The 20,633-nt window shown below is 39.2% G+C and overlaps 1 protein-coding gene across 6 annotated transcripts in view; it reads left to right on the forward strand.

The window, feature by feature from the left end:
• The first annotated feature begins 3,529 nt into the window (after positions 1-3,529).
• DCBLD1 (discoidin, CUB and LCCL domain containing 1) overlaps positions 3,530-20,633 on the forward strand; it is a 66,206-nt gene continuing 49,102 nt past the window's right edge. For 5 of the 6 annotated variants that reach the window (XM_035296570.3, XM_035296573.3, XM_035296572.3 and 2 more), the window contains exon 1: positions 3,530-3,791. In XM_035296570.3, coding sequence (XP_035152461.3) covers positions 3,548-3,791 — 244 coding nt within the window. In that variant the 5' untranslated portion in view covers positions 3,530-3,547. The remainder of the gene's footprint in view (positions 3,792-20,633) is intronic. The other variant, XM_078369975.1, reaches the window with a different exon arrangement.

The raw sequence follows: 20,633 nt of genomic DNA on the forward strand, positions 1-20,633 counted from the left end.
CTGCTTCCCATTACTTCCAGGAGCCCTCAGATTCTGCTCCTGCTGCCCATTCTGTATTCAGTCCCAAGGCTCAAATTCAATGATAAAGTAGGTTCAATCTTTTTTTTTTTTGGCAGAGTCCCGCTCTGTCACCCATGCTGGAGTGCAATGGTTTAATCTTGGCTCACTGCAACCTCTGCCTCCCAGGATTCTCCTGCCTCAGCCTCCTGGGATTACAGGTGCCAGCCACGATGCCTGGCTAATTTTTGTATTTTTAGAAGAGACAGGGTTTCACAATGTTGGCCAGGGTGGTCTTGATCTCTCGACCTCAGGTAATCTGCCCACCTCGGCTCCCCAAAGTGCTGGGATTATAGGCATGAGCCATTGTGCCCGGCCAGGTTCAATCTCAGTAAGCACCCTGTGATCTCTGTTTCTGAGTTTTAAAATAATATATTTTCCTTGTCTGACAAACATGTTTTCCTTCTAATTAATATCTTCACCTCTCCCAGGCCCTGCCAGACTTTGAAAATCGAGGTTATATGCCCTTCTCCTGTGATTCCATGGTACCCTGAACCTCTTCTATCATTGTGCTTATCAATCTATATAATTAATTTTGTCTGTGTAATTAACTTTCTCAAATTTCTATTATTAGATCATAAATGAGGAAGTGATGGTACCTGCATTTATTTTTATTGTATTGCCATCACATTGTTCCATATGGAAAATATCTAAAACATTGGGAATTACAATTGAACATGAGATTTGAGTGGGGACAGATAGAAACAGTATCAGACATCTATAAGGACTTCAGTTTTATAGCTCAGATAGTTTTCTTCATAAAGTCACAGTCGGGGTTACTAAATGTTAAGGATAAATTGATTAGGTAATTGAACTGGACTACAATCTATTTTGAAGCTTTCTAAACTGTTTAGAATCACACTAGGTTTGCAGTTCTCTTTAAATTCTGTCCTACCTAAGCAAGACAGAACACATAATTTATAATATAAAAAAAGGCAGCTCCTGACCAGCTGTTATGTATTTTTATAGAAGAGCTGGCAAATGTAAGCATAAATTGCAGTAGGATATGCGAAATAAAGGCTGGATGGCAAGTGGGGGGATGGGTTAGAAGTGAAGTGGCCTATGAGAGACACCTCCCTAGAGATGTTTTCCATCTTAGTATGTGAAATGTTTATAGATAGATCCTAATAAGCATAATTTTTCTTAATGGAACTTGGTTCTGAGATTCCATCATGCATTGTTTTAAAAAATCAAAAATGGAATCTTCTTAAGATTAAAACAAGTATATTAATTCAACAAGGCTTATTTTATTGCATACAAAAATATACTGCAATTCCAGCTACTCAGAAGGCTGAGGCAGGAGGATTGAGCTCGGTAATTAGAGGTGGTAGTGCACTATGATCAGGCCTGTGAATAGCCACTGCACTCCAGCTGAGCAACATGGTAAGGTCCTGTCTCTAAAAACAACACAAACATATCTATGTACACACACACACACACACACACACACACACAGCAGGTATTTGATAATCTGTTATATTTTCACATTATTTTATTATTATTTTCTTAACTAGAGATTTTATACTTTAAAGAAGGAATGGCATGATGAAAGCAGTAGGATCTGCCTTTCTGTTTCTTTATTGTTACCAGATCCTAAATCTCTCCCCTTGTCTGGCTCAGGATTTGGGTGTAGAGCAGATGACTCCATTCCCATCAAGGTATTGACTGAGATTTAAAAAAAAAAAAAAAAAAAAAAAAAGGTCATCCCTGTCATCCCTGAAAGCCCACCTGCCTCACATTATGAATTCCTCACTGGCAAACAATACTCTCCATTGTCTTTGCTTCATTCATAGCTCACAGTGTCAAACCTGTTAGAGCCTGGCAGCAGCTGCCCAAACTCACTTAGGAAGAATGAAGAGAAATAAGAAAAGGGGAAAGCTGAAGTTAGGAGGATGTTCAATGAATCAAAGTATCTTTTTATGCTTTTGAGTGTAAGAATACTCAATATTTTCATGGGCGTGAAATTACTTTCTATTAAAAAATGATAAAATCCGCCATTTATTAGGTACTTTCTCTACATGCTAGAACTTAATATACACATTCAGTTAGGTGTCACACTCTGCAACAAAGCTAAGGTCCAGAATCAAACTGGGATCCACTCCATTTCTAAAGCCCAAGTTCTTTCCTCTAAGATCTGCTGCCTCAGAGAAAGCAAAGCCCCAAAGACAATCTCATTTGAGATTTTATCAGCTTGTTTATTTAGTTAAAAAAAGAAAAGAGAGGAAAAATGGAACGCATGTATGAAATGAGTCTGTCCAGGTTATCCAAAGATCACATGAGGGGCCCCTATTTGCCACTGGAGGGACTGTTGCTTCCTCTCCGCCTCCCTGCTTCCCTGCGCTGCACCTCTAGGTGAAACCTCAAAGTGCCACGCCGTGATGCGAAGGTGGGGGCAGCGCGCAGAGGAAGTAAACGGGGACTGCAGGGGACCAGAGACGTAAGATAGCCCTTAAAATACATATCTAATCTGTCCTTGTCACGCTCCACTGCCACCACCCTATTCAACTACTCGGTTATAGCTTTGTAATTGTCCACTCTCCAATCTGTCCTCCCCAAACCCTTCTCTGCAGCTCCTTAGAGGATCAACGGATCGAGTCCTTCCGCCTTCTGACCTTCCGTGGCTGCTCATTGCTCCCAAGACCAAGTTAAACATCCTTTAGGTTGTTTAGCTGCACGTCCTGGCCCCTACTCTGTACACTAGCTTCTACATCTGGCCGTGCACCCACCTGTTCACCGTGCTCCAGCCACCCGGCCCTTTCCTCCTTCAGCTTCTTTGCACAAATTGTCTGTTTTAGCTCCTGCTTTAATCTCAGCTTTGATGCCACTTAGCCCTCTCCTAGCTGATTCCTCCCTCAACCCCGTTACCCGCCATCTAATTAGAGCTCTCTAAATGTGCTTCAACAGCACCCTTCATGTCACTGATTGCAATTTGCATTGAATACTTGCCTGATTATTTTCAATGCCTGAAAGTGGCACATGGGTTTAGCCCTGCTCCTGACAAGCACACTGCTGAACTGAGTAACTTTTGAGTGAATGAATGAATGAGTTAAGGTCCTACTTGGCACTGTCATCATCCTATCATCAAAATATTTCCAGTCTCTTGGTGTGGCTGTCCCTGGCATGTGCATCCCCGCGGGCTGGCAAAACCCTAGAGGGGGGCAGCCTCCCAGGGCACCGCCGCGGGCTCAGCCCCTCCGAGAAGGACTCCAGCACCGTGCGGCGAGGGGCGGGTCTCGCGGCGAGGTGTCCTGCTGCGAAGCAGGTTCACGTGTATTGGGCAGGTGGGGCGGAGGGGAAGGAAGGAGCGCTGCAGGGAGCGCCAGATACGTGGAGGCGAGCGCGGGCGGCGCCTGGCTCGCCTCCAGCCTCGCAGTGGGTAACTGCTGGGGAGTGCGACTTCCTCCTCTGGGGGCCGACGTGCGGGGCGGGGCGGGGCGGGGCGGGGCGGGGCGGAAGACGCCCCCGCGGGGCTGGGCTCAAAGCCGCCCCAATGGGATTCGGTGCGGGGCAGCGGCTGTGCCCGGTCCTGGCGCAGTGCTCCGCGGCGGAGGAGGCGGCCCGGCCCGGGCAGCGGCGGCGCAGGGTCCGTCGAGGGGAGGCCGAGCCTGCCAAGCTGGCGCCCGGCGGGGCCGTGGTGCCCGGCGCCCGCGCGCTGGCGGGGGCTGCCGGGCCGGGCCTCCTGGCTCTGTTGCTCGCGGTCTCCGCCCCTCTCCGGCTGCAGGCAGAGGAGCTGGGTGAGTGGAGCGCGTCCGGCAGGCAGCGGGAACGGGGCGCCGGGGGCAGGCTGCGGGCTGCGGGCTGCGGTCTGCCGGCTGCGGGCTGGGCCGGGCCGGGCCTGGAGGGACGGAGCGCAGGAGGAAGTCGGGCTCGCCGCCTGCACCCGCGGAGTCCGGCTGTGCCTGCGGGGCCGGGGGTGAAGTAGGTTACTGCGTTCCGGGTCGGTCCCCCACCAAACTCCTTCCTTTCCCCCAAAACCAGAGAATCAACCAGGCGTCCCTGAACTTTCTCCCTTCGCCGCCCCCCAGCCCATTTCACTTAGTTTCCAGACTTCCTGACTCTGCCCGCCCCGTGAGAAGGGACCTGACCCGAGGGTCGCCTTAGGAGACAGCCGTGTGCCGGGCCGGTTCTCTCCAGCCGCCCTTTGACAAAGCCGCTCCTCCCGCGCAGAGTTGGAATCCCGGCGTGTTCGTTCCGGGCTGGTGCGGAATGGCCGGGGCACGTTTGTCAGGTTGGCCTTGGACGCTGGCGAGCGGGCGGTGCCGCCACCTCCTCCCGAGTGTCCTGCTGGCGCCGCAAGTTGGAATCGTGTGGCTTCCTGTGTATTTGAGCGCGTAGACTCTGAACTAGGCTGCTTTTTCTCTGGAGCTGGTCTTTGACTTGAAGTTGGACCTAAATAACCCACAACCGGGTTTACCCTCTGCCTGTCCAGATTAAATCCGCAACCCCCCCTTACCGGCTGTGTCTCTATTTCATTCATCCTCATTAATTCATGCTTTTTTTTTTTTTTTTTTTTTTTTTTTTTAGTAGCAAGGGCCAGCTTTCTGCCGAGTTGTTTCAGCGTTTCCTCTCCTCCCCTGCTCCTGGCCCTATATGCCTGAGCTTATTTAATGGCGCTGAGTCTATCTGGAGTACTTTGACAGCTCCCCCAACCACCGTGCTTTCTGGTGAAACAAGAATCTAAACTAAAACCAGTGCCGGCATTTTTTTCACTGAACTGTGTCTCCATTCTGAAACACTAGTACTCAAGATGTTGATAGTGGTTCCTAAGTTTATATTACATACCAATTTGTTTAAAAAAAGAAAACCCGCAAAACCCTCAAGTGATTTTGTCTAGTACTGTATGTTGCACAATACTAGGCGATTGTAAAATTCTAATAAATATGTAAGATTTTACTTAAATGTGTAGGACTTTTATGATGTATGTTTTAAATATTTCTATTTTTTTTCTCATCACTGTTTGAAGGTGCACCTTTAATATTGTATGTCTATGAAAATCAATTCAACAGTATGTTCCTGTACTAATCTGGCCAAAGTTGTCATTGATCTTTCCCAATAAAGTTTTGGATTTTGTATGGTCATCCAGGCTGTTAACTGGGCACTTTGTGAGAGCAGTTCTCTAGGAACAAGTGTGATTGCTTAGATTCTTTTAAAAAAATTATTATTGTTATAATTATTATTTTTTTTGAGACAGGGTCTCACTCTGTCACGTAGGCTGCAGTGCAGTGGCACAATCTCAGCTCACTGTGGCCTCGACTTCTGGACTCAAGCAATCCTCCTGCCTCAGCCTCCTGAGTAGCTGGGACTACAGGTGCATCCCACCACACCTGGCTAATTTTTGTATGTTTTTGTAAAGACAGGGTTTAGCCATGTTACCCAGGCTGGTTTCAAACTCCTCAGCTCAAGTGATCCACCCACCCCGGGCCTCTCAAAGTACTGGGACTTTAGGCATGTAGTTGCTTAGATTCTTACTGGGCTTCAAATCTGAAACTTTATGGCAGTTGACTAATGGAAGAAGAGATAGTTTCCATGAAGCATCCTATGTATTCAGGATGTTAAAAGAACCAGTGAAGGAACAGGTATTCAACCACACACAAAGAATAAAGCTTAGATTTGAGACATTTACTGAAAACCGTCTAGGAATTCCAGTGTTGATACATCTTGAGTGATGAGGCATAATCAGTTATTTTTGAATATTTCTCACATCTGTGATTTTCCCAACTAGCACTTGGTCACTTATTTTTCAAGTCTTCATACATATAAGCATGTACATCTATTTTTAGGTCTTGAGATATACTTTTGGATATGTAATTGGATGGTGGTCATAAATGATACTAGTGCTGTCTGTTTGGAATAGGGCAGCTTAGTCTGCTTTTGGTGAGGAGAAAATAGTATTTTTTTTTTGCATTTAAGTTTCATAGTTCTTGTAGTCAGCTTAGTCTGGTGCTTCTTAGTTCCCCTAGACTCCCCAGCCTATCTGATCACTAATCTGTCTGGACATGTAGAAAGCTCCCACCTCTTATTTTGAATCAAATTCTAGTGGGTGGAGCTTGGGAATAGGCACTTTCAAAAAGTTACCTCAGATAATTCTGATTCTAATCAACTTTGAGACCGGGGAAACATTTTATAATGTTAGGGTTGTGATAAAATGCTGCAATCTGTGTTACGGGCAATTTCATATTAGACTTTTATTTATTGTGTAGTGTCAGGAAACAAATGTCATAATTTAACCTAAAATGTTTATAAGCCTAATCAATACAATTAATTAAATTTTTTTGTGTCAGAGTCTCGTGACCCCATGAAGCTATACCAGCTGCTTGCCTCTCTGATGTTTTTGTTAAATTAAATTTTTTTAAAAAGTGTTTAAAAATTTTGGTTTAAATTTTTTAAATTAAAAAGGGTTTAAAAAGTGGTTTAAAAAGTGCAACCCCTCCCATTGTTTGCAGCCACCCAGGTCCCAGGCATTTGGGTTTAGTGGCCAGAGCTTGGGATTATTTTGGCTCCTTATGCCCTGTTCCTCTGGATCCACTTAACTAAAGCTAGATATTTACATAGATTGTTTCACATAATTTTGACCTTACACAATAAGACATTAAGTTGATTATTGGTATTTATTCAATGTGTATAAATTCATAGGATTGGATTTAGTCCAACCTTATTACCTTGACATAAAATTTTTGTAGAATAAAATACCCTTCACTTATATTAATGAATTTGTGCAACCTAAAACTCTGCTTCTTTCTTCACCACAAGATTTGCAAATGGTTATTAGCTAAAGTTTTCCTCCTTGTGATTTAAGTGTTGGTGAAGAATAAAAATGAGCACTTTGTCTGTGAGGAAACTTGTAAGCGTAGGTTCAAATCTTGCTTACTTAAAAATGGCTTCAAAACCCTCTGCCCAACTCTTAATGTGTTATTTAGAAGGTCTATTGTTAAATCATCTGTCATTTATGCTGGGTTAAACATAGGATCAGCTGATAGATGATGTTTTAGGTGAGTGGCTTTTTAAAAGTCGGCACAAATTTATTCTACCTTCTGTGCCAGTGTGTGCACTCACCCTTCCCTCATCTCTCCTGGACAGGGGCAAGTCTGGGATTCAGTCAGCCTTGTAGACTGTAAGATCCTGAGGCCAGAGACTGGGGCTATAGTCTTTGTCTTCTAGTATCTGACAAAGGTGCTCAGTGTTCCTTGAGTTAAACTGAACAATCTTTTTGTGTTTAGGATATATTTCAAATTAGTTCTTAACTAGTAGGAACCAAGTAATAAAGAGCCTACTGACGTTCTTTATGAAGGTATACATCTGCTGCTTCTACTAATTAATTTTGTTTATCAAGCCCAGCTCTCTTGGCAGGCTTATTTCTACATGTAAGGATGCCTTTTAAATGAAAATACAGCAGAAAGAAGGGAACACACCAGCAGAACAATATGTACAATATCTTTTGGCTCTAGTACATGTAATTTGTAACACTCAGAAACATGAAGTTATATATTAATATTTTAGAGAAGAAAGATGCTACGTTAAAGAATTCATTAAACAAATCAAATTATATGTTTAAAGCAGAATTTGAACTCTGAATAATGTCCCAAACTGCTTTTATTAACTTTTCATGTTACAGTTTGAACCCTTTAACCTTGTGGAACTGACACAGACTTGAAAATCATATTAAAAAACCACAACTTGGAAATTAGTAATCCATCTGACATTTATGAGGAATTATGTCTTATTTTTAAGACACATGGGGACGTTAAATTAATTGCAGCATTTAGAAAAGGTTTTAGTCACGTTAAAGTAGAAAAAAAAGTTTGTTCTGGGAAATATATCCCATAGCGTTTTAGAACTACTTCTACGTGTGTTTTAAAGCATAAAGTCAACTCTGTACATATTAGAACAATTAGTTGTTTTTCTTTATTACAAGAAATAAAGCAATAAATGTTACCTATCTTATTATTCATTACTGTTTATTACTATTGATTTGACAAATATTGAGGCCTCTTTGTTCTGTCTCCTCCACTGCCTCTCTGACCTCATTCCCTGAAATGCTCCCCCATCCTCAGGCCTCTCTAGCCGTTCAGTTTTCTTGCTATTTCTCCAAGATGGCAGGCATAGTTCTACCTCAGAACCTTTGCACATACTTTTCTCTGCCTGGAGTAGTCTTGCCCCAAATATCCACAAGACCTGCTCCTCCTTCAGTGTTTGTTTAAATGTTGCCCTCGGGAAACCTTTCCTAACTATGTGAAGCCCTCTCTTTATTTTCCCAGAACTCCATATTCCCCTCCTTGGCTTTCAGTTTTCTCCAGAGCAGGGGTCCCTAACCCCTGCGCTGGGGACTGCTACCTGTCAGTGACCAAGCAGGGCTGCATAGCAGGAGGTGAGCAACAGGCCATAGGCCATTACCACCTGAGCTTGCCTCCCATCAGATCAGCCAGGAATTAGGTTCTCACTGAAGCTTGAACCCTATTGTGAATTGCATGTTTGAGACATCTAGGTTGCATTCTCCTTATGATAATCTAATGCCTGATGATCTAAGGTGAAACAGTTTCAGCCAAAAACCATCCTCCTCACCCAATGCCATACAAAGAATAACTGTCCTTCATGAAACTGGTCCCTGTTGCCAAAAAGGTTGGGGACCACCGCTCTAGAGCACTTACCCTCTTCCGACAAAGTGTATAATGTAAACTTTAATTTGCCTGACTTCCTCCTAATAGATTGTAAGGTCCATGAGGAGTTTTGTGCCTTGAACAGTGGCCATACTGAGAACTCAATAGGGAATGGGTGCTTAGTGAGGATGGGGTGAAAAGGCAATGAAAACACAATTCCCACGCTGTTGTTAAAGACTCAAACGTCACTCTAGTTAAGAAATCAAAACTGGCTGGAGGTGGCTCACACTTGTAATCCCAGCACTTTGGGAAGTTAAAGCAGGCTGATCACTTGAGCTCAGAAGTTTGAGACCAGCCTGAGCAACACAGTAAAATCCCATCTCTAGTGAAAATACAATAAAACTAGCCAGGTGTGATAGTGTCCTCTGGTCCCAGCTAATTCAGGATGCTGAGGTAGGAGGATCTCTTGAGCCTGGGAGGCAGTGGTTGCAGTGAGCTGAGATCGGGCCGCTGCACTCCAACCTGGGCTACAGAGAAAGACCTAGTCTCCAGAAAATAAAAAAGAAAAGAAAAGAAATTAAAACCTAGGCATGGCAAAGTAATTAAATTGTATGTCTAATACAATTTTGAACGTAAAAGTCTGAACGTATGTATGTAAAATAGAGAAATTCGTTCTGGCATATTAGAAATTTGGCATCGAGGGTGAAAGGAAAAGTAATAGCCAGAATTTCAGATTTTTTTTTATTAGACTAAGGAGTAGTTTTGCCTTTTTGCAGAGGAGTCATGTGGACGTCGTCTTCCAGATGTTCATTGTCTGCTTTGTTTATTAAATAGTTGTTTGCCTTGCTGGGAAAAATAAAACAAACCCATGTGATGACTTCTAACCCTATGTGGAAATACAGTTATGACTGTGAGCCTTGGTATGCTGAATCTAGAACCAACCGCCAAACTTGTCTTTCAGTGGGAGTTGAAGAGGAGGGGTTCTGAGGGGTTGGTGGGTAGGCATTGGAGGATTCCCTAAGGTCCATGAGAACAGAGATGAATCTCAGCCTCTTCTTTCACCACTGGCACCCAGTACAGTGCCTGGCGGGTAACAGGCTCCAGATAACTAGTTTTTGAGTCAGTACATGAATGCTGTGATCGAGGTTTAAAAGAACTGAAAGGTAGGTAATATTCACTATGTTATTTTAAGCAGAAATTGTATTTATGACTATTGTGGAGCCTTAGGAAACACTGTGCATGTATTTAAGAAAATAACTAGGCCTATGGGATGGCTAAGTCCTGTAATCTCAGCACTTTGGGAGGCTGAGGTGGATAGATCACTTGAGTCCAGGAGTTCCAGACCAGCCTGGGCAACATGGCAAAACCCCCATCTCTACAAAAAATACAAAAATTTTCCAGGCATGGTGGCACACACCTGTAGTCCCAGCTACTTGGGAAGCTGAGGTGAGAGGATCCCTTGAGCCCCAGGAAGCTGTTACAGTGAGCTTTGATGGTGCCACCACATTCCAACCTGGGCAGCAGACTAAGACCTTGTCTCAAAAAGAAAAAGAAAAAAGAAAATAACTAAATTCAACTCTAAAAAGAATTGGGAATCTCTGAGACCCTTTTACAGGCAACAGTAGGAAAGCTGCCATGAGTGAGGGGCCAGCAGTCTTGAGACTAGAGGGAGTAGCAAATGATCCACTGACTTAGACCAATGATCCCTATGATCAGCTAATGCTTACACATTTGGGGTATCAGGGGCCTACTTCACCTCAAAGATCATTTGAGGACAGTGTCTTGGCATTTGTGACATCAGCACTGTGTTAAGCCATATTGTCATGTATAACTTTACTGTTCACTACCATTTCTACTTGATTTATTAATCTAGTTCTTATTAGCTATCTCCTTAGGAGCTACATGCTGTGTAATATACTGAATATTTGCAGAAATGTCTTGTGTCTTGTATATAATAATATGATTGTATTAGTCTATTCTGTGTTGCTATAATGGAATACCGGAGGCTGGGAAATTTGTAAAGAAAATAGGTGTATTTGGCTTGTTTCTGTAGGCTGTACAGGCATAGCATGAGCATCTGCTTGGGCCCTGGTGAGGGCCTCAGGAAGCTTATAGTCATGACAGAAGGTGAAGGAGAAGCATGTGCATCACATAGTGAGAGACAGAGCAAGAGAGATACTCTTAACCATCTAGCCCTTGTGTGAAGTAATAGCAAGAACTCACTCATCACCAAGGGGGTGGTGCTAAACTATTCATAAGAGATCTGTCCCTATGATCCAATACTTCTTACCAGGCCTCACCTCCAGCATTGGGGATCATATTTCAACATGAGATCTGGAGGGGATAAGACATCCAAACCATATCAACAATAATTTTAGGCTAGGCAGATTTTTTTTGTAGGAAAAGTTTCAAAGGATAATATTGAAACAAGATTAGGTATCTCTGTGTTACCCCCTTACCACCCTATCTTTTAAAAATAGAGTTATGATTGAGCTTTTTTTAAAAAAAATAAAACAAAAAAGAATAAGTTTCTCTTAGGTTGGAGCTTTCTTCCCTACTTTCCCAATGATCTTCCCTAATGCTTACAACAGAAGCAGAACAGTTGTGAAACAAGGCAGGGTGTCAATAAATAACATTGTCTCTATATATCATAATCTTGGAAAATGTTACACATAGAACCATTGAGGACATGTTTTGGTTCTATACATTTTTATGTAAATATACACCTATATGAATATGTCTTGCATATGTAAATTTTATGTAAATACACCCTATAGCAAATATATGTGTGTACATACACATTTACTATTGTTTTTATTAAATATATGGACATAAAATTATATTTGTAAACTATAAATAAAGGTATAAAGAACAACAATAAAACTAATACCTCAGTTCCCCCCTCTGCTGCCTAGTCTGTGTATGCTTTTATATTCTACTTTAATAAATCTATGTTTTATTAAAAGTTTTTTATTATATTAATTGGAAAAATTCCATATTTATATTTATTTTAGAATTTTCTTTGAAGTAAACCAAGAACTTATTTCTAAATCATTTATTGCTACTGAGAAATATCTAATGGGAAAGTGGAATTTTTGTCTGGGCCAACTTATATCAGATATGTCTTGTCAAGATTTTTGTTTTATATTACTCAAATAACTTTTCCTTACTAATAGAGTCAAAAGTAATTTGCCTGTTCATATTTTATTTGAGAAAAGTACGTAAGTTTAAACATACTAAGTATCAGAAACATAAGGTGTATTTTTTAATGCTTCTTTGGTGAAGTTCTTAATTTGTATTGAATGGATCAGGCTTATTATTATACTATTTGGAGTTTATTGAGACCCACATTAGTTTTTATAGTCAGCATCTTCAAACTCAAATTATAACCACTAGTGTGGCCTTTTTATTCAGTGTTCAACGTATTTCCATTTACTGCAGAAGAAAAGAATAGTCTTTGTTTTCTTTCATCACAAAATTAAAATCCTTGAGAACTAATACTGTATAGCTCCAGTTTTGCATTTGAGCATGTTTAGTGGTTGTGCTTAAAGATTGTATGTAAATGATTTTTATGAAGCATGCTATTCTTGAAAAACAGAAAGGAAAGAAAAACTATTTCACTATTATTTTTGACAAAGAACAAGACAAGAGGACATTAAAAATGTGATGTCCAGTTAAATCTGAATTACCAAGGCATAAAATTTCCCACAGGGAAAATAGGTAAATATCTCTGCATTTGTCACCTAATTTTTAAATGGCTGAGTGGATTTAATTCAGCCTTTTTATTGCTTTTCACAAAAACAAGTTTACTTCAGATTAAAAATATTGTTGATTTCAGCCCAAAAGAGAAAACTGTAGAGACTTAATGGCCCATGGGACCACTGGCACATGAGATCTGTATATTGAATTGCTTCCATTCTGAGGATTTTGGAATGGAGGCTGCTTATTTTGAGAATAAATGAACCCAGGTTTGCCCGTACTCCACCTACCAGTTCTTTGGGACCCCCGGAAAGCTCCTGCTTTGCCAAGAGACTAAAATAGGAGATGGCCTGTCGCAGGCAGAGAAATGGCCCTACCTACTGTTGCTGCCAGCTCAGAAGGGTCTACAAGTCTTTTGAGGCTTCAAAATCTGTTAATAAACTAAAAATGTATTAAGGATTTCTTGACTTTTTTTCCTATTTGATTTGCATCTCCAACTATTTTCTTGCATAGCCACAATGTTATGAGCATACCTAAGAATAGTAATAGTTTTTCCTTAATAATATCTAATACTCAAGTCATATTCAAATTCCTGAAGTTATCCTAAACATGTCTTTTAACCTTTGGTTTGTAAAAACAAGGATCCAAACAAAGTCTACATATTAGTTATTGTGTCTCTTTAGTCACTTTTAATCTGTCCCTGACCCCCACCCCACATAGGAAACCAGGTTCGGTTATTCTGTGACACGGCTCACATCCTAAATTGTACTCACTGCTTTGGAGTAGTTTATCTTTTACTTGGTGCACTATCCATGTATTTCTGTATAAGCCTGAAATTTGACCTAAAGACTTGATTAGATTCAGGCTAAGTGTTTTTGGTAAAAGTTCTCAAAGGTGCTATGTACTTCTAATTGTATCACAATATGATGCATATATTATTATTGTTGTGATTATTGCCCCACTTTTAGTGATGCTCAGAATCACCAGAGGAAGGGAGACATTGATCTCTCCATTATAAAACTGCCATTTCTCTATGACTTACAAGTTATCTTTGGAATGTTAGTTTCTTACAAGTAAAAGTACTTTCCTCTCAACAATTTGCTCTACGGTTCAAGCATCAAATCACTGTTATTGCTTGTCCAGTCTTATTTTTCATATAGACAAATTTTAAACCTCTATCTTCATATGTATTTTGAATTGTTCTATGTTTTTTTACATCTATGGTAATCCCAACAATTCTGAGAGCTATTGAGGGAACTGTGATTCAGAGAAACAATTATTTACCCAAGATACATTTACTTTGTGTGCTCAAAGTGGGACCCAGGCACATATCTCACAATTCTAAATGCCTTGAAATGGTTTCCTGCCCTTTGTCTCCAAGGATACCCATCATATATTCCTATCCAGGGAAGAAAATGTTAGAAAAGAAGTCATGGAGGAACCCAATTTGAGGGGATTACTTATGCAATTAAGTCTGAAATTAATAGTCTTTGGTTTCTCTTAAGGGTGATGACATTTGCCATAGAAATATTAAGATTTTTGAAAATCCCAACTGGTAGCTAACCACTGCTTTCATAGCATTGCAGTATATCCAGCAGTGTAGAATATGGAATGTGCAAAAGCAGTAGTTTTTAGGACTGGACTGTGATATGAGTTTTACGAGATTTATTTTTTCCCTCAACTCTCATGCTTAGTACCTTATTAGATGTATGATAAGATACCATCTGTCTCCCCACTGAGATTTGCTATTTTCTTGTCAGTAAACATTGATTGCTTGTTCCCTGTATATGGTGTACAAACCTATGCTTGCACAAACCTTCTTATCCTGTTTCTTTGTTTATTTTCCACAGTATGCTCAAGTAATTCCTGAATTGACACTTTTATCCAGGTGTCAGAAATGTCATCTTTGCTTAAATATAGATCCTGGAACTTATTGTTGTCTTTCCTGAACTTATAAATTAAATCTGGAATGAAAATAAGTATCAGATATAGATGTGTTCCAATTTTAGGAATAGATATTAAAATTAAACCATGCAACACTTTTATCTCAAGGATTTTCTTCCACTTTAAAAAATATTCATGGCAATATCCCTCTTAATAATGAGGGCTTTTTAAGTCTGTTGCTACTCAGAATATATCTTTCAGGAACCAGTAGAATAGTCACTAATAAGAGCTTTTTGGAAATGTATATTTTCCAGGCCCTGCCTTTTGACAGGATCCCCAGATGATTAGTTTGCAAACTGAAGTGTGAGAAGCAGCACTTTAATACACTGACACCTTCATTTACAAAGCATCTTTCAGGAGCTATGCAAAGTGAACAACCTTTGCTGGAAGTAAAATAGTCACCCTCATTAGACTATTGCCTTAATAGTCTAGTAATGAGTACTTCAAAAATTAAAAAAAAGAGAGTGATAGAACTTCTCATATCATTTTTACAAAAAAACTCTTAATTAAATGTGACTGTCTTATGTTAATTTTTGAGACAAAAAAAGAGTGTGACTACAAATAACTAAATGTAATGTAGGTTTTAAAATCAGTTGTGCTGCTCAGCAGTAATGTGAGGTTGGACAGTGTTTTAAATATCACTACCTCTGTCACCTCTAAGAGGGATTAGTGGCCTGAGAGCACATGATTGCATTCCGTTGTCTTCGAAGTCAGACTAGCTTTAGGTTAGGATCTGATCACAGCCCAGCTACATGGGCTGAGTTACTCTGCATCTCAGAGCCTTGACTCCTTCACACGCAGACTAGGGATATTAGGAGGGATGTGTGGTGAAGAAAGGGTATTGTGGGCTTCAATTTTGTTGTATAGGAGATGTCCTATCATATAAGTTACTGGGTATACACTTTGATGTTTGTGAAATTACTCTTTATATATATGTGTGTGTGCATATGTACTTGTGTATATAAGTAAAATAATTTGTAATCAGTTTTTAATGTGTGCATATTTATGTGTGTATATAAGTGAAATAATTTGTAATCAAAATTTTTAAACTATGATTATCAGATATAGTTGTCATGAAGACTAAATAAAGTAGTGTACAGTCCTCAGAACACTGTCTGCTACTCTTTACAAATGAATGTTTGGTAAATGCTCATTTTTAGTAAGGGCCCTTTCATAATTTTATGATTTTTTTTTCCTGTCTCAATAACTTTTTGCCTCTTAATTTTTAAAAAACTACTATCTGTGAAAGTGAAAACTCACATCTTTGTGCAAAAGAGATATGTTTACAGTTTTAATTTCTAAAACTCAGATTAACTTTGTCTTTACTTGGTAATATTGGATTTTCTGAGTTCCAGAGAGAAAAGTCAATGTCAATATTACACTTTGTCTGAATATTGGCAGTATGCATATTTAACATGAAACCAAGGTTAGAAAAGATAGCATGTTCTAGTGACAGGAAAGATTTCTCACTTATCTTCAACTGAAGCAGTGGTAGCTTGGATATTACATCAACATCCTGACATTATTAGCAAAGGTCAGCAGCCTCTTTTCTCTAACTTCCTTATCCTAAGCATCTATTCAACAGAGAAAAACAGTTGTCTTAGAATTGTTTTGCTGTATAAACAAGGTTTTTTTTTTAATTAAAAATTTTCTTCTTTGAAATTAAGAAACTTCTCCTAACCAATGTGTCCAATTTGTTGTAGATGCCAGCAAAGCACTTGTACTTAATAACATCAGTGAGAAAAGTCTTGATTTTGAATTGAGTCACATAATATGATTTCAGTATCATTTTTAGAACTTCAGAGGCCAAAGTCCACTTCTCTACCTAAGATCTTTTATCCCAGAAGCCCTGTCATGGGATCTCTCTGTGTGTCCCCCTTGTAAGAGTCTAACCTAGGAGTTCAACAGTATGTCCCACTGAACACTACTCCCAGGAGATGACCCAAGAAGAAAGTTTCTGGGAAATGCTGTAAACTGCAACATGCATCAGAGATTCACTGTGCACTGTAAGGGCTTTGAGATGTTCTGTGGTGAAGAAAAAGGTGGGATTCTGCAAGCTTATTGACCTTGCTGCTCTTCTGAGGAAGGTGAGGGCATACCCTCCTGGTAAACCACCCAGACTAGTACCACAGTGTCTACTTCAGGACATGCTGACAAAGCAGTAAATGGGCAGTAGATAAATACTTGGAAATACATTCTAATTAGACTTTCTCAGCAGATTAAAGCACACACACAGCGCCTCATTCATCTTCTCTACACCCAGTTATGGTTAGTAATTTTAGAGATGAGGAAAATTGATGCACACTAAATGGGGGACTTCTTAAGATCATACAGCCAATGAGTGATGGAATTTGGACAAAGACAATATTTTTGATGCTTTAATAATGTGTAAAATTTTAAGAAAAAAACAGTAGCAGTTAATATATTGAATTTTATTATATGATTGCCTCTTTGCTTGATACTTTGCTTTTATTAGCATTCTCTTTTTTAATGCTCATGATAATCCTATGGACTGGGCAGTATTGTTGCCTTTATATTATAGATGATGGAATTTGGTTTTACCTTAGAGAGGTAAGAAGACTCACCCAATGCCACAAAGCCAGTGTTAGGCAGGGTTGTGCCAGATAATGGTTGTAACCGTTATGCTCTGTCACCTCCCAAGTATATGAAAATAACTTATGAATTAGGAAATGATAGGTGTGTCAACTCTTCTCCTCCACATCAACAACCCTTCTAATAATCTTTTGCTTTTCAGCAGAAGTCTCAAGACTGCAGAGTGACCAAGAACTGCATTGTTCACTGATACTATGTATAGCACATTAAAGAATAGCATTGGCTAGATTTGGAGATTTTTTTCCATTGGCTACAAATTATGAATATTTTAAATATCTTAACATGGTAATTATTGATGTCTTTGGACACTGATGGAAGTAATCCCATGTTATATGGGGAATCAGAGGAATCATAGATAGGACATCTTGAAATGATTTGGTTCATTTTCATAAATTCAGACTGATTTATTTTAAGTGATACTTTTAGCTGATAGGAATGTTGAAAGTTTCCATGGAGAGACTTTTGAAAAATTCCTTGTGTTTCCTTTTATTTTACTTTCAAATGTTTCATCTACTGAGTCAACAGCATTAGATCTCTAGTCATATCATTAGCATCTATTTTATATGTGGTGAGAATAAGGTTGAAATAGATTGTCAAACAGTTTTATAAAACATGGTCATGTGCTCCTATTCAATAGCTATAACTTCTTTCAGCATAGTATTGTTATCCATATTCCTTTCAGAAAAACTAAAGATTTTAAATAATTATTTTGTTGTATCATTACAACTTCTGCTTTGCCTTTGTTATTCTCACATAGCAACTGAGGCCCCTTTGCCCCTGTTTTTCTTTTGCTTCTGGCAGCATATAAGGTAAAAAGCTAAGCACAATTGAAGAAGAGCAAAGTTTCTAAGAGAGTAAGACTGAGAATAGAATTAATGATACCGTGGAAAATCAGTTTGCCCTACCATCAGACAAAACTCTGTAATAATTGCAAGCTCTCCTTTGTGGTTGAAAAGTTTGTAGTCATCAAGAGCTCACTTGATCTTCAATGTGGGAAGAAATTGTCTCACACCCACACATGGATGATTGTATATGTGTTGAAACCTGTTGTAACTTGCGTATTAGAAGAACAAGGATACAACTAATGAAATCATGTTTCTAGAAATGCTTTTACTCTGTGATATTTTAGAGCAGTCTTTCCCAAATTGCAGGTTGGGACCCATCAGTAGGTAATGATGAAATCAATTCAGTAGGCACACCAGTATGCTTTTAAGAAAGCAAAAATGAAACTGAATAGAATAGGAAGTATCACAGTGCATTACATGTAATAAAAGAATTGTATCATTTAACTTTTGTTTGTTGTTTATGCATGTGTATGCATATGTGCTTATTTGGGTTGTGATGAAAATCTATGTTCTAACTATAGGACATAATAAAAAAAGAATCTTGAGGTTTCTATCTTACTCTAGGGACTAGTTAATAATCTAAGAAGTATATTCACACTATTCATTTTGCTCCACCCAAATCATTTTCCAACAAGTACAATTCAGTTAAAAATTTTCTTTTAAAGTCTAATCATGCTTTCTAGGGTTGCAGAACCTAGTCCATACCAGATATATCTTATTTTGCTTTTCTTTTCATGATTTCTTATCAAAGGGAAATAGTCTTTTAAGGAAGTTGTTTTCCTTTCATAGTGGATGCAATTAAAGTAGACCAAATAAAGGGTTGGCTTGTGTATATAAGCATCTAGGATTTGTTCTAAGCTTATTTAGAAAGTAGCTTATATATCTATAACTCCTGAATAGCTGACATTAAAGGCTAAAAGGTAGAGACCTATCCATTAATTTCAGGTATTTGGCAACTAGATATTGAGTCCATATCTCTGCTTTGGTATGTGTCAAGTTAGTCTCAAGAATTACTTGTTAATATGTCTTTCTCCTCTTGACTGTGGACTTCTTGAAGTGAGAACTACAGTATAGTAAGTTCCTAGCTGTTTATTTCCTACATTTTTAATGACAGTCCAAGCATATTGGTTTGCACAGACTTCTTCCTATCTGTATTATGAGGTTAATGTTGAAAGTAGCCTTTAGTGTTGCAAAGAATGTTAGGTAAACTTGGTAGTTTTGATTATATCATCTTTCTGCTATATATGCATTCATATTATAGAAAATTTAGAAGATAAATGTATAAATAAAATGAAAATTACTTGTAAACTTATACCATAGAAGTAAACACTTTAAATATTACATGTCTATGCATATATAATATATTCTGTTTTAAAGTTATTTTGTTAAATATTCTTCTAAAACATGAGTAACTTCCTTAACATCACATTGCTTGGAGATATCATAGTTTGGCTATTCTTTTCTAATTTAGATTGTTTCCAAATGTTCAGAATTAAAATCTGTATACTTCAATTCTGTACATAGATCATTTTGGGAGTTCTAAAATATTCATGAGTACTTGCAGCTTCTTCCAGAATCTAAGCTTCGTACATCCAGTTTTATTTTTGTAAATTGTTCTGAGGAAGTGGTTGGTCAGTCTCACAAACCAGCTATGGCTCCAAGCAGACACCAGGATTTAAACCCATGACAGAGAGACCACCCTGGAAATATTCTATAGTGGAGAGGAGCTTTCAGTCTAGAAGAGGAGGAAATGATACATGGTTTAGTCATCATGTGCTTTGGCAAGAAATTACAGTCGAAAGGAAGAAAAAGATAAACATTGTGTAGTAGCCACTTTGAAGAGTGGTCAGATTCCCTGTGGCGAAACTTCCTCCTCCCCTCTTCATTCCCCGTTCCCCCCATTCTGATGTTAGATAGGCAGCAGTTTAATCTACCGTGTCACTCCCCTCCAGCCCTCTCCACAACACTACTTGGAGTTTAATCAGAAGTCCATGGTTTTATTTTTTTCCCCTTAAAGATGGGTCTTTATTTCTTTTAATTTTTAATTTTCATAGAGCTATGAGCCCTCATCATCCAACTGTAGCAACCATCATTTCTCCATAATTTTTTATTTATTCTGTTTCTTTCCTTTTTTGCCAGGTATTTTAAGGCAAATCCCAGACCTTATGTCATTTCAGCCGTACATATGTCAGTAGGCATCCCTCAAAAAAGGCCATTTTCTTATGTAGCCTTAATTAAATATATAATTATCTGAAATTATTTAATACCCCAATTATCTATTTAGAAGGTTTTATGAGGTTGGTTTTTCAATTCAGGATTCAAGCAAGTCTCAATTGTTATGGCATATAAGCAGCTTTTAAATCTAAAATACTTTTTTGTGTGTGCCTCTTCATGTAATTCATTGCTGAAAAAACTAGGTTAATTGTATTTCATAGAGGTCTTTTGATTGAAGATTTGTTTAAATGCTTTATTTAATTACAAAAATTTTAGGCCAGGTACAGTGGCACATAACTGTAATCCCAGCATTTTGGGAGGCCAAGGTGGGAGGATCACTTGAGCCTAGGAGTTCCAGACCAGCCTGGGCAACATATTCTAACCCCCATCTCTACCAAAAAAAAAAAAAAATTAGCTGGGCGTGGCAGTGTGCACCTGTAGTTCCAGCTACTTGGGAGGCTGAAGTGGGAGGACTGCTTGAGCCTCGGAGGCTGAGGTGCAGTGAGCTGTGATCATGCCACTGCACTTCAGCCTGGGTAAGAAAAAGCATACAGGATAACAAAATCCAAAGAGTGTAAAAAAGTATAAAACAGAAAGTGAAAGCCTCCTCATTTACATCCCCAGCCAGACAAATTTGATTGACATCATTTTTTCAATTCTTTAACCT

Source organism: Callithrix jacchus, chromosome 4 (genome assembly GCF_049354715.1).
Source record: "Callithrix jacchus isolate 240 chromosome 4, calJac240_pri, whole genome shotgun sequence".
Lineage (NCBI taxonomy): Eukaryota > Metazoa > Chordata > Mammalia > Primates > Cebidae > Callithrix > Callithrix jacchus.